This window comes from Scyliorhinus torazame, chromosome 15, assembly GCF_047496885.1.
Source record: "Scyliorhinus torazame isolate Kashiwa2021f chromosome 15, sScyTor2.1, whole genome shotgun sequence".
Classification (NCBI taxonomy): domain Eukaryota; kingdom Metazoa; phylum Chordata; class Chondrichthyes; order Carcharhiniformes; family Scyliorhinidae; genus Scyliorhinus; species Scyliorhinus torazame.
Genome location: NC_092721.1, coordinates 57,587,284 through 57,604,047, shown reverse-complemented (window position 1 = coordinate 57,604,047; position 16,764 = coordinate 57,587,284). Strand labels below are relative to the sequence as shown.

Genomic DNA, 16,764 nt, shown 5'->3' with positions numbered 1-16,764 from the left:
AGGCACCAGTATCCAGGCGGAATCGTATTTGGGACCGGTTGACCATCAGGGTGGCACACCACTCATCGTCTGGATCGATGCTGTATACCGACAGCGGCTGGTGTGTTTGCTTCGGGGACAGCCTGTTTTTCGTTACGACACCGACTCGAAAAGGCGCCTTCGGGTCCTCGGTGTCACTGCTGTGTGGGAGGTCGGAATCGGACTCGGTGACCGTGGGTTGAATTGCCCAAACATTCCTGCGAGGCTGGCTGAAGCGATATGAATTGGAAGGCTGAGCTGCTCAACAGCAGGCAGCATAGTGGCCAAGTCTTCCACATCGTAGGCATTGTCGAGATTTTGAGGGGCATTGCCGCTTTAAATGGGCGGAGCCACAGTTGGCGCACGTCGTGACGTCAGCACGTTTGCTGCTCCCACCGCGCATGCGTGGTGCGGTCCTACGTGGTGCACGCCTGCGCATTACGTTCCTCCATGTCGACGTCTCCTCTTTTGGTGCGTACAAGCGCGGGAGTCCGCGAAAAGCGCGCAAAATGGCCACCCTCATCCAGGCTGAGGCCCTGGAGGTGTTCAATCACTTGGGCCCGTTCCACCTCGTGGGGACCTTGCCGTGCCATTTCAGCCGCTTGTATATGGGAGTACCGACTGGTGGCATTTTCATGTAGGACACAGGTCTCGATGGCGGTCGCTAGGGTGAGTTGCTTTACTTTGAGGAGCTGCTGACGTAGGGGGTCCGACTGAACACCGAAAACGATCTGGTTGCGTATCATGGAGTCGGAGGTGGGCCCGTAGCTGCAAGATTGCGCAAGGATGCAGAGATGCGTTAAAAAGGATTGGAAAGGTTCGTCCTTACCCTGCAAACGCTGCTGGAACACGTTTGAAACTTTCATTCACCTCTACGCTGCAGTGAGTGTCAAATTTGAGGAGAACCGTCTTGAACTTTGTTTTCTCTTCGTCATCTGCAAAGGTGAGAGAGTTGAAAATATGGATGGCATGGTCCCCGGACGTGGAGAGGAGAAGAGCAATCTTTCTGGTGTCCGAAGCGCCCTCCCTGTCCGTGGCTTCGAGGTAGAGCTGGAAGTGCTGTTTGAAAATCTTCCAGTTGGCCCCGAGGTTGCCGGCGATGCGGAGCGGCGGCGGCGGGCTGATGTTGTCCATGTTGCAGAATGACGGAATGCTGGCGGAAGGCAAATCACTTGCAGGTAGGTCTAAGAAGTGCTAGTATGCAAGCACTCCTGGTATCATGATGTGATGTGTATTCTGGATCACCAACACTTGAAGTAGTGCAACACTATTTTATTAAAAGGTTAACTATTTAAACATACTTGAACTGTGGGTAAATACGATGCCAGCTTTAACTAAAGATCTTTGCCTTGTCCTAATCAGTTGATGCACTCAGCACATGGTGAATGTCTGTGTTGCAGGCTGTGAGCTCTGTGCTCCCAGCTAGCTGCTACTCGAATGAGCAGGAACTCTGATGTCCTCTGTCTTTATAGTGTGTGTGCTCTCACTGGTGATTGGCTGCGGTGTTGTGTATGTTGATTGGTCCCACTGTGTGTCCATCAGTGTGTGTCTGCACCAAGATATACTGGTGTATATTATGACAATAGAGTCCCTAGAGTGAAGAAGGATTCTGCCCATCACGTCTGTACCGACCCTCAGAAAGACCACCCAATCCCCTACCATATTCCTATGTTCTATGGCTAATCCACCTAATCAAAACATCTTTTGACTGTGGGAGGAAACTGCAGCACCCGGAAGCAACCCAAGCAATCATGGGGCGAACTCCACACAGTCACCTGATGTCCTTGACGCTGTGAGGCAGCAATGCTAACCACTGTGCCACCGCGCTATCAAATCTCCTCTTAGCTTTGCTCTCTCCAAGGACAACAGGCCCAATATCTCCAATCTTTCCTCATAACTGAAGTTTCTCATCCCTGGAACTATTCTTGTAAACCTCTTCTGAATTATCTCCAATGCGTTCACATTCTTCCGAAAGTGCTATGAAGTTACTGTGAAGTTACAGTGAAAGCACCTAGTCGCCACATTCTGGCGCCTGTTCGGGTCCACAGAGGGAGAATTCAGAATATCCAAATTACCAAACAGCATGTCTTTCGGGACTTGTGGGAGGAAACCGGAGCACCCGGAGGAAACCCACGCAGACACAGGGAGAACGTGCAGACTCCGCACAGACAGTGACCCAAGCTGGGAATCGAACCTGTGACCCTGGTGCTGTGAAGCAACAGTGGTATCCACTATGCTACCGTGCTGCACACGGGCCTTGTATACGTTCAGCATATCTTTCTTGCTCTTGTATTATATCCCCCTCTTAATAAAGCCTAGATTACTTTGTGTTATTAACTGCTCTCTCCATCTGTCCTGCCACCTTAAACCATAAGATCATAAGATATAAGAGCAGAATTAGGCCACTCGGCCCATTGAGAAAGCTCTGCCATTCAATCATGGCTGATATGTTTCTCATCCACACTCTCCTGCCTTCTCCCTATAACCCCTGATCCCCTTATTAATCAAGAACCTGTCTGATGTGTTGGGTACTCTGCTGCACAGACAAACCAACACGGTTGCGAATGGTACAACTCAGTTTTAGTACTATCATATATTTGCAGTGGTAAACTGGTTACTGGGGTTCGATCATAACCCTTGAATCTGTGGACCTATTCCTAACACTATCTTGGAGTGGCACTCAGCACATGGTGGATGTCTGAGTGGCTTGCTGTGAGCTCTGTGGCCTGAGCTGTCTCCTGCTGGCATGAGCAGGAAGTGTCGTGTTCCCTGTTTTATAGTGTGTATGCTCTTGCCTGTGATTGGCTGTGGTGTTGTGTGTGGTCCATTGATCTGTCCATCAGTATGTATGTATGTTTGCACCATGATGTTTACCTGAATATCATGACACTGTCTATCTCTGTCTTAAAGACACTCAGTGATTTGCCCTCTACAGCCTTCTGCGGCAATCAGTTCCACAGATTCACCACCTTCTGGCTGAAGAAATTCCTCTTCATGTGTTTTGAAGGATCGCCCCCTTAGTCTGAGGCTGTGCCCTCGGGTTCTAGTTTCTCCTCCTCGTGGAAATATCCTCTAACGTCCACATTATCTAGGCCTCTGAGTAATCTGTACGTTTCAATGAGATCGCCCCTCATCCTTCTAAACTCTACCGAGTAGAGACCCAGAATCTTCAACCGCTCTTCATATGACAAGTCCTTCATTTCAGGGATCATTCTTGTGATAGCTGATCTTATGCACCCTGGTCCCTCTGCTCCTGCATTCCTTTAAGAATTTAACCCCTGAATTCCAGTGGCGGCTATGGAGTGAAAGGTTGCACATTTGGCAGCTCCCGCTCATGGTGGTCTTTTTGTGGCTTTTACGCCGGATTGTTGCAGGAATTTTGTAAAGTAAAGGTGTAGAAGCAGGAACAGAAGGAGGGGACCTCCAGTTTATGGAGCTGCGCCTCAGGACAAATCGGAGAAGGAGGAATCAGAGGTTGGTGGCGAGTGAGGACCAAATTCCGAGCGTGGCAATGGCGGATGCGCAGGGTCCGGCCCTGTCAGTGGTCGACGGACCAGTTGGTGAGCTTCCCAAATAAGAAGTTTGGGATGAAGTTAACAGATAATACTTTCTTAAGGGAGGGATGGGCCTTTGTGCTCGGGACTGTTTGTTTGTTTTTGCTTCTTGCCATTGTTTTGACTGATTGCACTGCGAGTTGGGGGGGGGGGGACTATCCAGGGGAAGATGCTAGGCACCAGGGGAGGGAGCTGCTAGGCTAGCTGGGAGGGCTAGTTCACAGAAGCAAAGTGGGGGGTGAGCTGAAGACCAATGTCGGGGGGAGGTGGAAGGGGGAGGAGGTTAGACTGCTGACGGGGACGGGAGTTTTAAGTTGGTGGAGGAGGAGAGTTGATGGTGGTAGCTACCTGGGGGCTGACCAGGTGAGGTGCGGGACATGGGCCAAGGACTGGCCTAGGAGAGGTTATGGCTGGGTGGCGGTGGGGTGTCCCCTGACTAGGCTGGTCACTTGGAACGTTCGCAGGCAAAATGGGCCGGTCAAAAGGACCTGTGCGTTCGCACATTTGAGGCAACTGAAGGCGGACGTAGCCATGTTGCAGGAGACATACTTGAGGGTGGGGATCAGGTTAGGTTGAGGAAGGGATGGGCCGGACGGGTGTTCCATTCAGGATTGGACTTTAAAACGAGGGGGGTGGCAATCCTGGGCAATAAAAGGGTGGCATTTGAGGTGGGGAAGATAGAGGCGGACCCGGGGGGGTAGATTCATCATGGTTAGTGGGAAGCTGGAGGGAATGGCCATGGTATTGGTGAATATATATGCCCCAAACTGGGATGATGTCGAGTTTGTTAGGAGGGTGCTATGGAAGATCCCGGACCTGGATTCACATTGACTGATTATGGGGGAGACGTTAACATGGTCCTGGATCCGAGACTGGACCTGTCGAGTCCTAGGTCCGGAAAGGTGTCAGCTATGGCAAAAGAGCTACGGGGGTTTATGGAGCGCATGGGAGGGGTGGACCCATTGAGAATTGGGAGGCCAAGGAGTAAGACATTTTCATTCTACTTCCATGTGCATGAGGTGTACTCCCGGAAGGGTTTCTTTGTGCCGGACAAAACGCTGCTGGCTCGCTCCCGGAATATGGTGGGTGAACTTGGGGCATGGGTTGGTACCTGGGACTTCGAAGTTGTGGCCATTTCAGAGACATGGATAGAGCAGGGACAGGAATGGTTGTTGCAGGTGCCGGGGTTTAGATATTTCAGTAAGCTCAGGGAAGGTGGTAAAAGAGGGGGAGGGGTGGCATTGTTAGTCAAGGACAGTATTATGGTGGCAGAAAGGACGTTTGATGAGGACTCGTCTACTGAGGTAGTATGGGCTGAGGTTAGAAACAGGAAAGGAGAGCTCACCCTGTTAGCGGTTTTCTATAGGCCTCCGAAAAGTTCCAGAGATGTAGAGGAAAGGATTGCAAAGATGATTCTGGATAGGAGCGAAAGTAACAGGGTAGTTGTTATGGGGGACTTCCAAATATTGACTGGAAACGAGTACTTTAGATGGGTCTGTTTTTGTCCAATGTGTGCAGGAGGGTTTCCTGACACAGTATGTAGATAGGCCAACGAGAGGCGAAGCCATATTGGATTTGGTACTGGGTAATGAACCAGGACAGTTGTTAGATTTGGAGGTAGGTGAGCACTTTGGTGATAGTGACCGCAATTCGATTACGTATACTTCAGTGATTGAAGAATATATACCGCAGGGCAAGAGTTATATCTGGGGGGAAAGGCAATTATGATGCGATGAAGCAAGACTTAGGATGCATCGGATGGAGAGGAAAACTGCAGGGGATGGGCACAATGGAAATGTGGAGCTTGTTCAAGGAACAGCCACTGCGTGTCCTTGAGAAGTATGTACCTGTCAGGCAGGGAGGAAGTGGTCGAGCGAGGGAACCGTGGTTTACTAAAACAGTTGAAACACTTGTCAAGAGGAAGAAGGAGGCCTACGTAAAGATGAGACGTGAAGGTTCAGTTAGGGGGCTCGAGAGTTACAAGTTAGCTAGGAAGGACCTAAAGAGAGAGCTAAGAAGAGCCAGGAGGGGACATGAGAAGTCTTTGGAAGGTAGGATCAAGGATAACCCTGAAGCTTTCTATAGATATGTCAGGAATAAAAGAATGACTAGGGTAAGAGTACGGCCAGCCAAGGACAGTAGTGGGAAGTTGTGTGTGGAGTCCGAGGAGATAGGAGAGGTGTTAAATGAATATTTTTTGTCAGTACTCACACAGGAAAAAGTCAATGTTTTCGAGGAGATTACTGAGATACAGGCTACTAGACTAGAAGGGCTTGAGGTTCATAAGGAGGAGGTGTTAGCAATTCTGGAAAGTGTGAAAATAGATAAGTCCCCTGGACCGCATGGGATTTATCCTAGGATTCTCTGGGAAGCTAGGGAGGAGATTGCTGAGCCTTTGGCTTTGATCTTTAAGTCATCTTTGTCTACAGGAATAGTGCCAGAAGACTGGAGGATAGCAAATGTTGTCCCCTTGTTCAAGAAGGGGAGTAGAGACAATCCCAGTAACTATAGACCAATGAGCCTTACTTCTGTTGTGGGCAAAGTCTTGGAAAGGTTTATTGGAGATAGGATGTATAATCATCTGGAAAGGAATAATTTGATTACAGATAGTCAACACGGTTTTGTGAAGGGTAGGTCATGTCTCACAAACCTTATTGAGTTCTTTGAGAAGGTGACCAAGCAGGTGGATGAGGGTGGATGAGGGTAAAGCAGTTGATGTGGTGTATATGGATTTCAGTCCAAAGATGTGCAGGTTAGGTGGATTGGCCATGCTACAATTGCCCTTAGTGTCCAAAATTGCTCTTAGTGTTGGGTGGGGTTACTGGGTTATGGGGATAGGGTGGGGGTGTGGGCTTGGGTAGGGTGCTCATTCCAAGAGCCGGTGCAGACTCGATGGGCTGAATGGCCTCCTTCTACACTGTAAATTCTATCTATCTATGTTTGATAAGGTTCCCCATGGTATGCTATTGCAGAAAATATGGAGGCATGGGATTCAGGGTGATTTAGCAGTTTGGATCAGAAATTGGCTCGCTGGAAGAAGACAAAGGGTGGTGGTTGATGGGAAATGTTCACCTTGGAGTCCAGTTACTAGTGGTGTACCACAAGGATCTGTTTTAGGGCCATTGCTGTTTGTCATTTTTATAAATGACCTGCAGGAGGGTGTAGAAGGATGGGTGAGTAAATTTGCAGATGACACTAAAGTCGGTGGAGTTGTGGACAGTGCGGAAGGATGTTACAAGTTACAGAGGGACATAGATAAGCTGCAGAGCCTGGCTGAGAGGTGGCAAATGGAGTTTAATGCAGAAAAGTGTGAGGTGATTCATTTTGGAAGGAATAACAGGAAGACAGAGTACTGTGCTAATGGTAAGATTCTTGGTAGTGTGGATGAGCAGAGAGATCTCGGTGTCCATGTACATAGATCCCTGAAAGTTGCCACCCAGGTTGAGAGGGTTGTTAAGAAGGCGTACAGTGTGTTAGCTTTTATTGGTAGAGGGATTGAGTTTCAGAGCCATGAGGTCATGTTGCAGCTGGACAAAACTCTGGTGCGGCCGCATTTGGAGTATTGTGTGCAATTCTGGTCGCCGCATTATAGGAAGGATGTGGAAGCATTGGAAAGGGTGCAGAGGAGATTTACCAGAATGTTGCCTGGAATGGAGGGAAGATATTTTGAGGGAAGGCTGAGGGACTTGAGGCTGTTTTTGTTCGCGAGAAGAAGGTTAAGAGGTGACTTAATTAAGGCATACAAGATGATCAGAGGATTAGATAGGGTGGACAGTGAGAGCCTTTTTCCTCAGATAGTGATGTCTAACACGAGGGGACATAGCTTTAAATTGAGGGGAGATAGATATAGGACAGATGTCAGAGGTAGGTTCTTTACTCAGAGAGTAGTAGGGGCGTGGAATGCCCTGCCTGCAACAGTAGTGGACCTGCCAACACTAAGGGCATTCAAATGGTCATTGGATAGACATATGGATGATAAGGGAATCGTGTAGATGGGCTTTAGAGTGGTTTCACAGGTCGGCGCAACATCGAGGGCCGAAGGGCCTGTACTGCGCTGTAATGTTCTATGTTCTATGAGGCGGTGGATACTGAATATTCAGCTATTGTGGTGTCAGGCCACAGCCCACACTGGGTAGATCTGCAAGTGAGCAAAAGAAAGGCCCAGCACCGCAATGGAGGTTAGATGTAGGGCTGCTAGCGGAGGCCGAGATGTGTGAGCGGGTGAGGGAGACCATTCGGGGATACATAAGGATCAATGATATGGGTGAGACCTCGGCAGGGGTGGTGTGGGAGGCACTGAAGGGGTTATCGGGGGGAACTCATTTTGATTAGGGCCCATAAGGAGAAGGCTGAATGTGCGGAGTTGGACAGGCTGGTAGGCGAACTTTTACAGGTGGACAGGAGGTATGCGGAGTCTCCGGATGAAGGGCTTCTGAAGGAGCATCAGAGACTGCAAATGGAATCTGGGGTCCTGTCCACAGGTATGGCGGAGGGGCAGCTGAGGAGGGCAAAGCGGGCAGTGTGAAAATATGGGGAAAAAGCCAGCAGGATGTTGGCGCATCAGCTGAGGAAGCAGGAGACGGTTAGAGAAATTGGGAAATTAAAGGATATCGGGGGAAGATGGTTGTGGATCTGGCGGAGATGAATGATGCGTTTCGGGAATTTTATAGTAGATTATACAAATCGGAACCTCCAGCCGGGGAGGAGGGTATGAAGCGATTCTTGGGGGGGTTGGAGTTCCCGAGGATAGATGAGGAGGTGGTGGAAGGTTTGGGAGGCCCAATCGGGCTTGGCGAGGTGATAGATGGACTGGGGGCGATGCGATCGGGTAAGGCTCCGGGACCTGATGGATACCTGGTCGAGTTCTACAAAGGGTTTTCTGGGCTGCTGGGGCCGCTCCTGCTAAAGGCTTGTAATGAGTCCAAGGAACTGGGAATGCTCCCCCAACGTTATCGCAGGCATCGATTTCCCTTATTCTGAAGCAGGATAAGGATCCAGAGAACTGTAGATCGTATAGGCCAATCTCTCTTTTAAATGTGGATGCGAAATTGTTGGCAACGATCTTACACGTCTCGAGGACTGTGTCCCGGAGGTGATAGGGGAGGACCAGACGGGGTTTGTGAAAGGACGTCATCTGACGTCCAACATTAGATGGCTCTCAAATGTGATACTGATGCCTGCGGAGGGGCGCGAGGTTGAGGTGGTGGTAGCCATGGATGCAGAAAAGGCCTTTGATCGGGTAGAGTGGAAGTACCTTTGGGATGTCCTGGGAAGGTTTGGGTTCGGGCAAGGATTCGTCGACTGGATCCGGCTATTATATCAGGCACCGGTGGCGAATGTAAGGGCCAACCAGTTCCAGTCAGAATATTTTAGTTTGTGTAGGGGGACAAGACAGTGGTATCCGCTCTCCCCACTACTGTTTGCCCTGGCCATAGAACCCTTGGCAATGGCGCTTAGGTCATCGAACACCTGGCAGGGGATAGTGAGAGGGGGGTTGGAGCATAGGGTTTCGTTCTATGCGGACGACTTGCTCATTTATATAACAGACCCTTTGGTGGAGGAGGGGTGGCTGGTATTATGGAGATATTGGAGGAATTTGGTCGGTTTCCGGGTCTCAAATTAAACTTGGGTAAGAGCTAGGTGTTCGCGATCCAGGCATGGGGGAAGGAGAGGAGACTGAGGGAGTTACCGTTTAAAGTGGTGGGAAGAAGTTTTAGGTACCTGGGGATTCAGGTGGCAAGGGACTGGAGTCAGCTCCATAAGTTAAATTTGGACAGGGCAGTTGAGCAAATGAAAGGGGACTTCCGCAGGTGGGACATGCTCCCGCTGTCATTGGCAGGGAGGGTACAGACTGTAAAGATGACAGTCCTCCCGAGATTGCTATTTGTGTTTCAATGTCTTCCAATTTTTATCACTAAGGCATTTTTCAGGAAGAGGAACGCGATGATTATTATAGAATTTACAGTGCAGAAGGAGGCCATTCGGCCCATCGAGTCTGCACCGGCTCTTGGAAAGAGCACCTTACCCAAGGTCAACATCTCCACCCTATCCCCATAACCCAGTAACCCCACCCAACACTAAGGGCAATTTAGCATGGCCAATCCACCTAACCTGCACATCTTTGGACTGTGGGAGGAAACCGGAGCACCCGGAGAAAACCCACGCACACACGGGGAGGATGTGCAGACTCCGCACAGACAATGACCCAAGCCGGAATTGAACCTGGGACCCTGGAGCTGTGAAGCAATTGTGCTATCCACAATGCTACCGTGCAATACCGTGGGTATTGCATGGGCTGGTAAGGCCCCGAGGGTGAAGATGGTCCTTCTTGAGCGGGCCGCGGGGTGGGGGGCTTGGCCCTTCTGAATTTTATTAATTATTAATAAAATAATAGAGGCTGGAGAGGAAATTGCTGAGGCCTTGACAGAAATCTTTGGATCCTCACTGTCTTCAGGGGATGTCCCAGAGGACTGGAGAATAGCCAATGTTGTTCCTCTGTTTAAGAAGGGTAGCAAGGATAATCCAGGGAACTACAGGCCGGTGAGCCTTACTTCAGTGGTAGGGAAATTACTGGAGCGAATTCTTCGAGACAGGATCTACTCCCATTTGGAAGCAAATGGACGTATTAGTGAGAGGCAGCATGGTTTTGTGAAGGGGAGGTTGTGTCTCACTAACTTGATAGAGTTTTTCGAGGAGGTCACTAAGATGATTGATGCAGGTAGGGCAGTGGATGTTGTCTATATGGACTTCAGTAAGGCCTTTGACAAGGTCCCTCATGGTAGACTAGTACAAAAGGTGAAGTCACACGGGATCAGGGGTGAGCTGGCAAGGTGGATACAGAACTGGCTAGGTCATAGAAGGCAGAGAGTAGCAATGGAAGGATGCTTTTCTAATTGGAGGGCTGTGACCAGTGGTGTTCCACAGGGATCAGTGCTGGGACCTTTGCTGTTTGTAGTATATATAAATGATTTGGAGGAAAATGTAACTGGTCTGATTAGTAAGTTTGCAGACGACACAAAGGTTGGTGGAATTGCGGATAGCGATGAGGACTGTCAGAGGATACAGCAGGATTTAGATTGTTTGGAGACTTGGGCGGAGTGATGGCAGATGGAGTTTAATCCGGACAAATGTGAGGTAATGCATTTTGGAAGGTCTAATGCAGGTAGGGAATAGACAGTGAATGGTAGAACCCTCAAGAGTATTGAAAGTCAAAGAGATCTAGGAGTACAGGTCCACAGGTCACTGAAAGGGGCAACACAGGTGGAGAAGGTAGTCAAGAAGGCATACGGCATGCTTGCTTTCATTGGCCGGGGCATTGAGTATAAGAATGGCAGTCATGTTGCAGCTGTATAGAACTTTAGTTAGGCCACACTTGGAGTATAGTGTTCAATTCTGGTCGCCACACAACCAGAAGGATGTGGAGGCTTTAGAGAGGGTGCAGAAGAGATTCACCAGAATATTGCCTGGTATGGAGGGAATTAGCTATGAGGAGCGGTTGAATAAACTTGGTTTGTTCTCACTGGAACGAAGGAGGTTGAGGGGCGACCTGATAGAGGTCTACAAAATTATGAGGGGCATAGACAGAGTGGATAGTCAGAGGCTTTTCCCCGGGGTAGAGGGGTCAATTACTAGGGGGCATAGGTTTAAGGTGAGAGGGGCAAGGTTTAGAGTAGATGTACGAGGCAAGTTTTTTACGCAGAGGGTAGTGGGTGCCTGGAACTCGCTACCGGGGGAGGTGGTGGAAGCAGGGACGATAGTGACATTTAAGGGGCATCTTGACAAATACATGAATAGGATGGGAATAGAGGGATACGGACCCAGGAAGTGTAGAAGATTGTAGTTTAGCCGGGCAGCATGGTCGGCACGGGCTTGGATGGCCGAAGGGCCTGTTCCTGTGCTGTACATTTGTTTGTTCTTTGTTCTTCTTCGTATTATTGTGCAGCGAATATATCGATGGTTAGGAAGTGGGTAGTGGGGAAGGGGTCGGTGCGGGAGCGAGCGGAGGTGGCGTCCTGTAAGGATACGGGTTTGGATGCTTTGTTGATGGCACCTCTGCCGTTCTCGCCGGCTCTGTACTCCACCAGCCCTGAGGGTGTGGGGGTAATGGAGGCAGCACATGAGACTGAAGACGGCATTGGTGTGGCCACCGATCTGTGAATACCACCATTTTGTTTCGGGAGGGCTGGACGGGGGCTTTAAGAGGTGGCAGCGGGCAGGGATTGAGAGATTTGGTGATCTCTTCATTGAAGAGGGTTTCCCAAGAGAGATTAGAGGAGGAGTTTGAGTTGTCAGGTGGGAACGGATTTTGGTACCTACAGGTACGGGACTTGGTCCGGGGGCAGGTTTTCCAAGCTTCCCTCGCCTCCCTCTAAGGGAATTGCAGGATTTCAAAAACAGGGGGTGGGGAGGGTCGGGTCTCAGAAATATATAAAGAATTGATGGAGTGGGAATGGGTCCCAATCGGGGAGGTGAAGAGGAAGTGGGAGGAAGAGTTCGGAGGGGAGTTGGAAGTCCGACTGTGGGAAAGGCCTTGAGAAGAGTCAATTCATCCTCGTCATGTGCCAGACTTAGCCTGATCCAGTTCAAGGTGGTCCAAAGGGCTCATCTAACTATAGTCCGGATGAGTAGGTTTTTCGAGGAGGTGGAGGAAAGGTGTGGGCGGTGTGAGGGAAGCCCGGCAAATTACATACACATGTTTTGGGCGTGCACTTAGCTGAGGGGATTCTGGCAGGGATTTGCGGATGTCATGTCAGAGGTCCTGGAAGGGGGGCTTCTCCGAGTCCAGAGATGGCAATATTTGGGGTGTCGGAAGATCCGGTGGCCCAGGAGGGGAGAGAGGCCAATGTTTTGGCTTTTGCCTCCCTGGTGGCCCGGAAACGGATTTTGCTGGGATGGAGGGACTTGGAGCCTCCAAAGTCAGGGGTGTGAGTCAGCAACATGGCAGGGTTGGTCAGGCTGGAGAAGATTAAGTTCGCCTTAAGAGGTTCAATTCAGGAGTTCGCTTGGAGGTGGTAGCCATTCATCGACTTCTTTAAGGAAAACTGACCATCAGCAGAAGGGGGGGGGGGGGGGTAGAGGGGGCGGGGGAGGGTGGGGGGGAAAGGGAGGCATGGCATTGCAGAATAACGATCGGGAATCTAATATACGGGGGGGAAGTTGGGTATATTATCGTGATGTTGTTGCGTGTGTCGGACTGCTCTGTTGTTTAGAATGTTTAAATGTTTCAATAAAATGTTTTCTGAAAAGAAAGAATTTAACCCCTTATTTATTGTTGTTTCTCCATGTTCTTCCTATCAAAATGCATCACTTCACACTTCTCCTGATTGAATTTCATCTGCCACATGTCTGCCCACTCCACCAACCTGTTTATATTCTTTTGAAGTTCTACACTGTCCTGAGTTTTTCTGGTCTGCAAACTTTGAAAATTGGCCCAGGTACACCTTATCTAGATCATTAATACATATCAAGAAAAGCAAGGGTCCCAATACTGACCCCTGGGATACTCCACTACAAACCTATACCCATTGGGCGTTATTCTGTGCTTCCTAATATTTAGCCTTTTTTGTATCCATGTTGCTACTCATATTAGAAAACATTTTTTCTTTGAAAACTTGATCCTTGCACATGAGGATTCATGGTGTCATCTGCTGGGAAGGAAGATGGTTTCACTGTCAGTGAAGGACTTTCTGCTTCTTTTCCATCACTTGCTCATCTAATGATGTTCCAAATGTCTGAGGTACATGACTGTGTCTTGTGCAAATATTTCAGTGAGCAAATATATGGAATAGTGTCCAGATGGTGGAAACAGGTATCATTAATTCATTCTGGGGAAGATGATAACAAAGTGGTCATGACACTGGACTAATAATCCAGAGGTCAGGGCTAATGCTCCTAGGACATGGGTTCAAATCCCACCATGGCAGCCGGTGGAATTTGAATTCAGTTAATAAATCTGGAATATAAATCTCAGTTTGACAGTCACCATTACTGAGAATATCGTTGATTATTCTAAAAACCCATCTGGTTCACTAATGCCCTCTAGGGAAGGAAGTTTGCCATCCTTACCTGGTCATGCCTATATGTGACCCCCCAGATCCACAGCAATGTTGTTGACTCTTAACTGCCTTCTGAAATGGCCCAGAAAGCCACTTAGTTCAAGGGCAATAAGGGATGGGCAATAAATGCTGGCTTTGCCAGTGATGCTCATCACGTAACAAAGGATTCAAATGCAAATGAGGTGGCTTGTGGTTTAACATGTTTGGAAGAAACAGATTATGTGGGATTTATGGTTTCACAAGCTCTCAACCACAGAGGCTTTCCTCATCTCACAATAGTCTGCTGTAGACTTATCAATAGGGATTTAATGTCATGAGTAGTCAACAACCTTTATTGTTCTAATGTGTGACTGCAAGTATGGTAGACATTGACCTTGATGAACATCGGTAAGTACTCATCTGGCAATTTCTATGTCCTTGTTCTTGCCAGAATGAGATTCCATGATGCAGGGCCAGCTGACACTGTGTGTGACTAGAGTAAATGAGAGATGTGTGCTTAATTTCTGATGTGAAGGCTTATCATCCACCCATGCATACTTTGTTGTTTGGTTGAAGTGTTTGTATTGATTGATGAATCCTTTCTTTCACAGGTCCTTTTGACATTAAAATTGGAAAGAGAGATCAGTGTTCTTTCGGGATGAAGAAGAAGAAATGTATCTTCAGCACTGTGGACCATGAGCAAATCATTCAGTTTAACATAACTGGTTTTGTGAAGCAGGTTAATTTAGAATGTTCAAAGTAAGTGGAAGTAGTGAATTGATACATTTAGGTAATGCATTTATGAACTTTTACTTCATGTTATCGCACTAAAACTGAACTTAGAAAGATTCAAACGTATTTGCAATACGGAGGATTCATGGTATAGTTTGCAGACTGAAAGCTAAATACTTGAAAAATACAATACTTCAGCTGCCCATTAAAAGTAATGGGCTGAAAACTATGAGCACTGCACAGCAAATATGTACTGTTATTACATATCACTGCCAAACTACCGTGGCAATCAATACTTACTGGGGGTTAATGCGTACTGCTGCTTTTGACTAAGCATTAATAACACATACAGGTGACAATCTAAGTGTTGTTTCTGCTTTATGGCACTTAGATTCAGCCTCTGGTGAAAAATAGTGGTATTGTATTCCGTGCAGCTATGGATTATATATTCTGCAACGCAAATGCGGATTTATTTTCTATATATTTACCTATAAGTAATTTCTTACATTGCTAAATTAAAATCAAACTTCACAGTAATAATAATAATATAATAATAATCGCTTATTGTCACAAGTAGACTTCAATGAAGTTACTGTGAAAAGCCCCGAGTGGTATTATCTTAAGTAGTTTTCAGTAATGAAAAAGTTGTTCTGCAGACCTCAATACAAATCGCAGTCTTCACCCCATCCATCCCCTGCCTTGTATGTTCGAAATAAACTATTCAAAAGAGAAGCCAAGAGAGAGTGAGATGGAGAGTGAGAAAGAGAGAGAGAGAAAGAGAGGGAGCACCCCGAAGAGATAATTCATTTTCCCAATGATCTCCTGACTTTGCATAGAATCCACAGAATCCCTGCAGTGCAGAATGAGGCCATTTGGCCCATCATGTCTGCACCGCCCCTACCAAGAGCACCCTACCCATGCCCACTCCTCACCCATTCCCCGTAACTCCATAATCTTCACATCTTTGGGCTATGGGAGGAAACCGGAGCACCCGGAGGAAACCCATGCAGACACGGGGAGAATGTGTCACTGCTGCTACACTAGTTGAGTTTTCCTACTGCCCCAGCAGGATTCAAGTTGATGACAGAAGTCCAGCTGGGTGCACACCTTGCATGGTCAGTGAATCCCAATTCAGGAAAATTGGTCTGGACCTTTAGCAGAGTGTGAAGGGAAAGCAGGAGCCATATCCATGCATTATCCTGGAGCTAGAAACAAAATTCAGCTCGGGAGGTGAAAATTAGGTACTATCTTTTTCCATTCCTTCCTTCCTGTTGTACGTATGTATGCACACATATGTGTTTGTGTGTGTAAAAGAGGGACAATAAAGAGGTGTACAGATGTACTGTTTCTTTTAAACTGATGCAGGTCAATTATATCAATAATTGGCAAATAATTAATCATCACACAGTTATTGCACATTTGAATTGTGAAAATAGTTACATCAGAAGTTAACCTGTTAATTATTGAATTCAAATCAGTTTGCTTCTTTGTACAAACATTCCAAGTAATGCTAATCTTTCTCAAAAACGTGTGGCCATTTAACTGTAGTACACATTAAACAAGCCTGAAAATGGGATTAAGTAGAATGGTCCCTGGAATGAAGAGCCTGTCGTATGAGGAACAGTTGAGGACTATGGGTCTGTACTCGTTGGAGTTGGGAAGAATGAGGGATGATCTGATTGAAACTTACAGGATACTGCGAGGCCTGGATAGAGTGGACGTGGAGCGGATGTTTCCACTTGTAGGAGAAACTAGAAGCAGAGGACACAATCTCAAACTAAAGGGACGATCCTATAAAACAGAGATAAGGAGGAATTTCTTCATCTAGAAGGTGGTGAATCTGTGGAACTTTTTGCTGCAGAAGGCTGTGGAGGCCAAATGACTGAGTCTTTATGACAGAGATATATAGGTTCTTGATTAATAAGGGGATCAGGGGTTATGGGGAGAAGGTAGGAGAATGGGGATGAGAAAAAAAACAGGAATGATTGAATGGCGGAGCAGACTCGACCGGCCGAGTGGCCTAATTATGCTCCTATGTCTTATGGTCGAATATCCCGTTTACTATGATACTTCTAGAGCAGATGGAACACCGGCCTGCTTCAATGAGGCCACATTTTAATACACATATTGTGTTTCTATGACCTCCGGAGAGTGCTAATTGAAATGTTGAGGTACAAATGGATGAAATATATTAACTGTTCCCCAGCAACCCCCATTCTCAGCTTGCTGACCATCTGTTTTGTCAAATAGGTTAAAATCTGCTCCATGGAATCAGCTGTGTTTGTCGAAGCATTGAGTGTGACTATGGTTTTTAATATTTGAATAAAACTTACTTCATAATATGAGTAAATGGGAGTAAGTTTGGTGAAAGTATTAAAGTAGATGCAAATGAGTGCTATGCTAATCAGATGTGCCTGTTTGATAGT

The 16,764-nt window shown here is 47.5% G+C and overlaps 1 protein-coding gene across 1 annotated transcript in view; it reads left to right on the top strand.

Annotated features, from left to right (window-relative positions):
- The window catches only part of LOC140391604 (uncharacterized), a 114,241-nt gene that overhangs the window by 68,313 nt on the left and 29,164 nt on the right, over positions 1-16,764 (top strand). Inside the window, exon 4 of the mRNA XM_072476262.1 lies at positions 14,218-14,365. Within this exon, the coding sequence (XP_072332363.1) occupies positions 14,218-14,365 (148 nt within the window). The remainder of the gene's footprint in view (positions 1-14,217; positions 14,366-16,764) is intronic.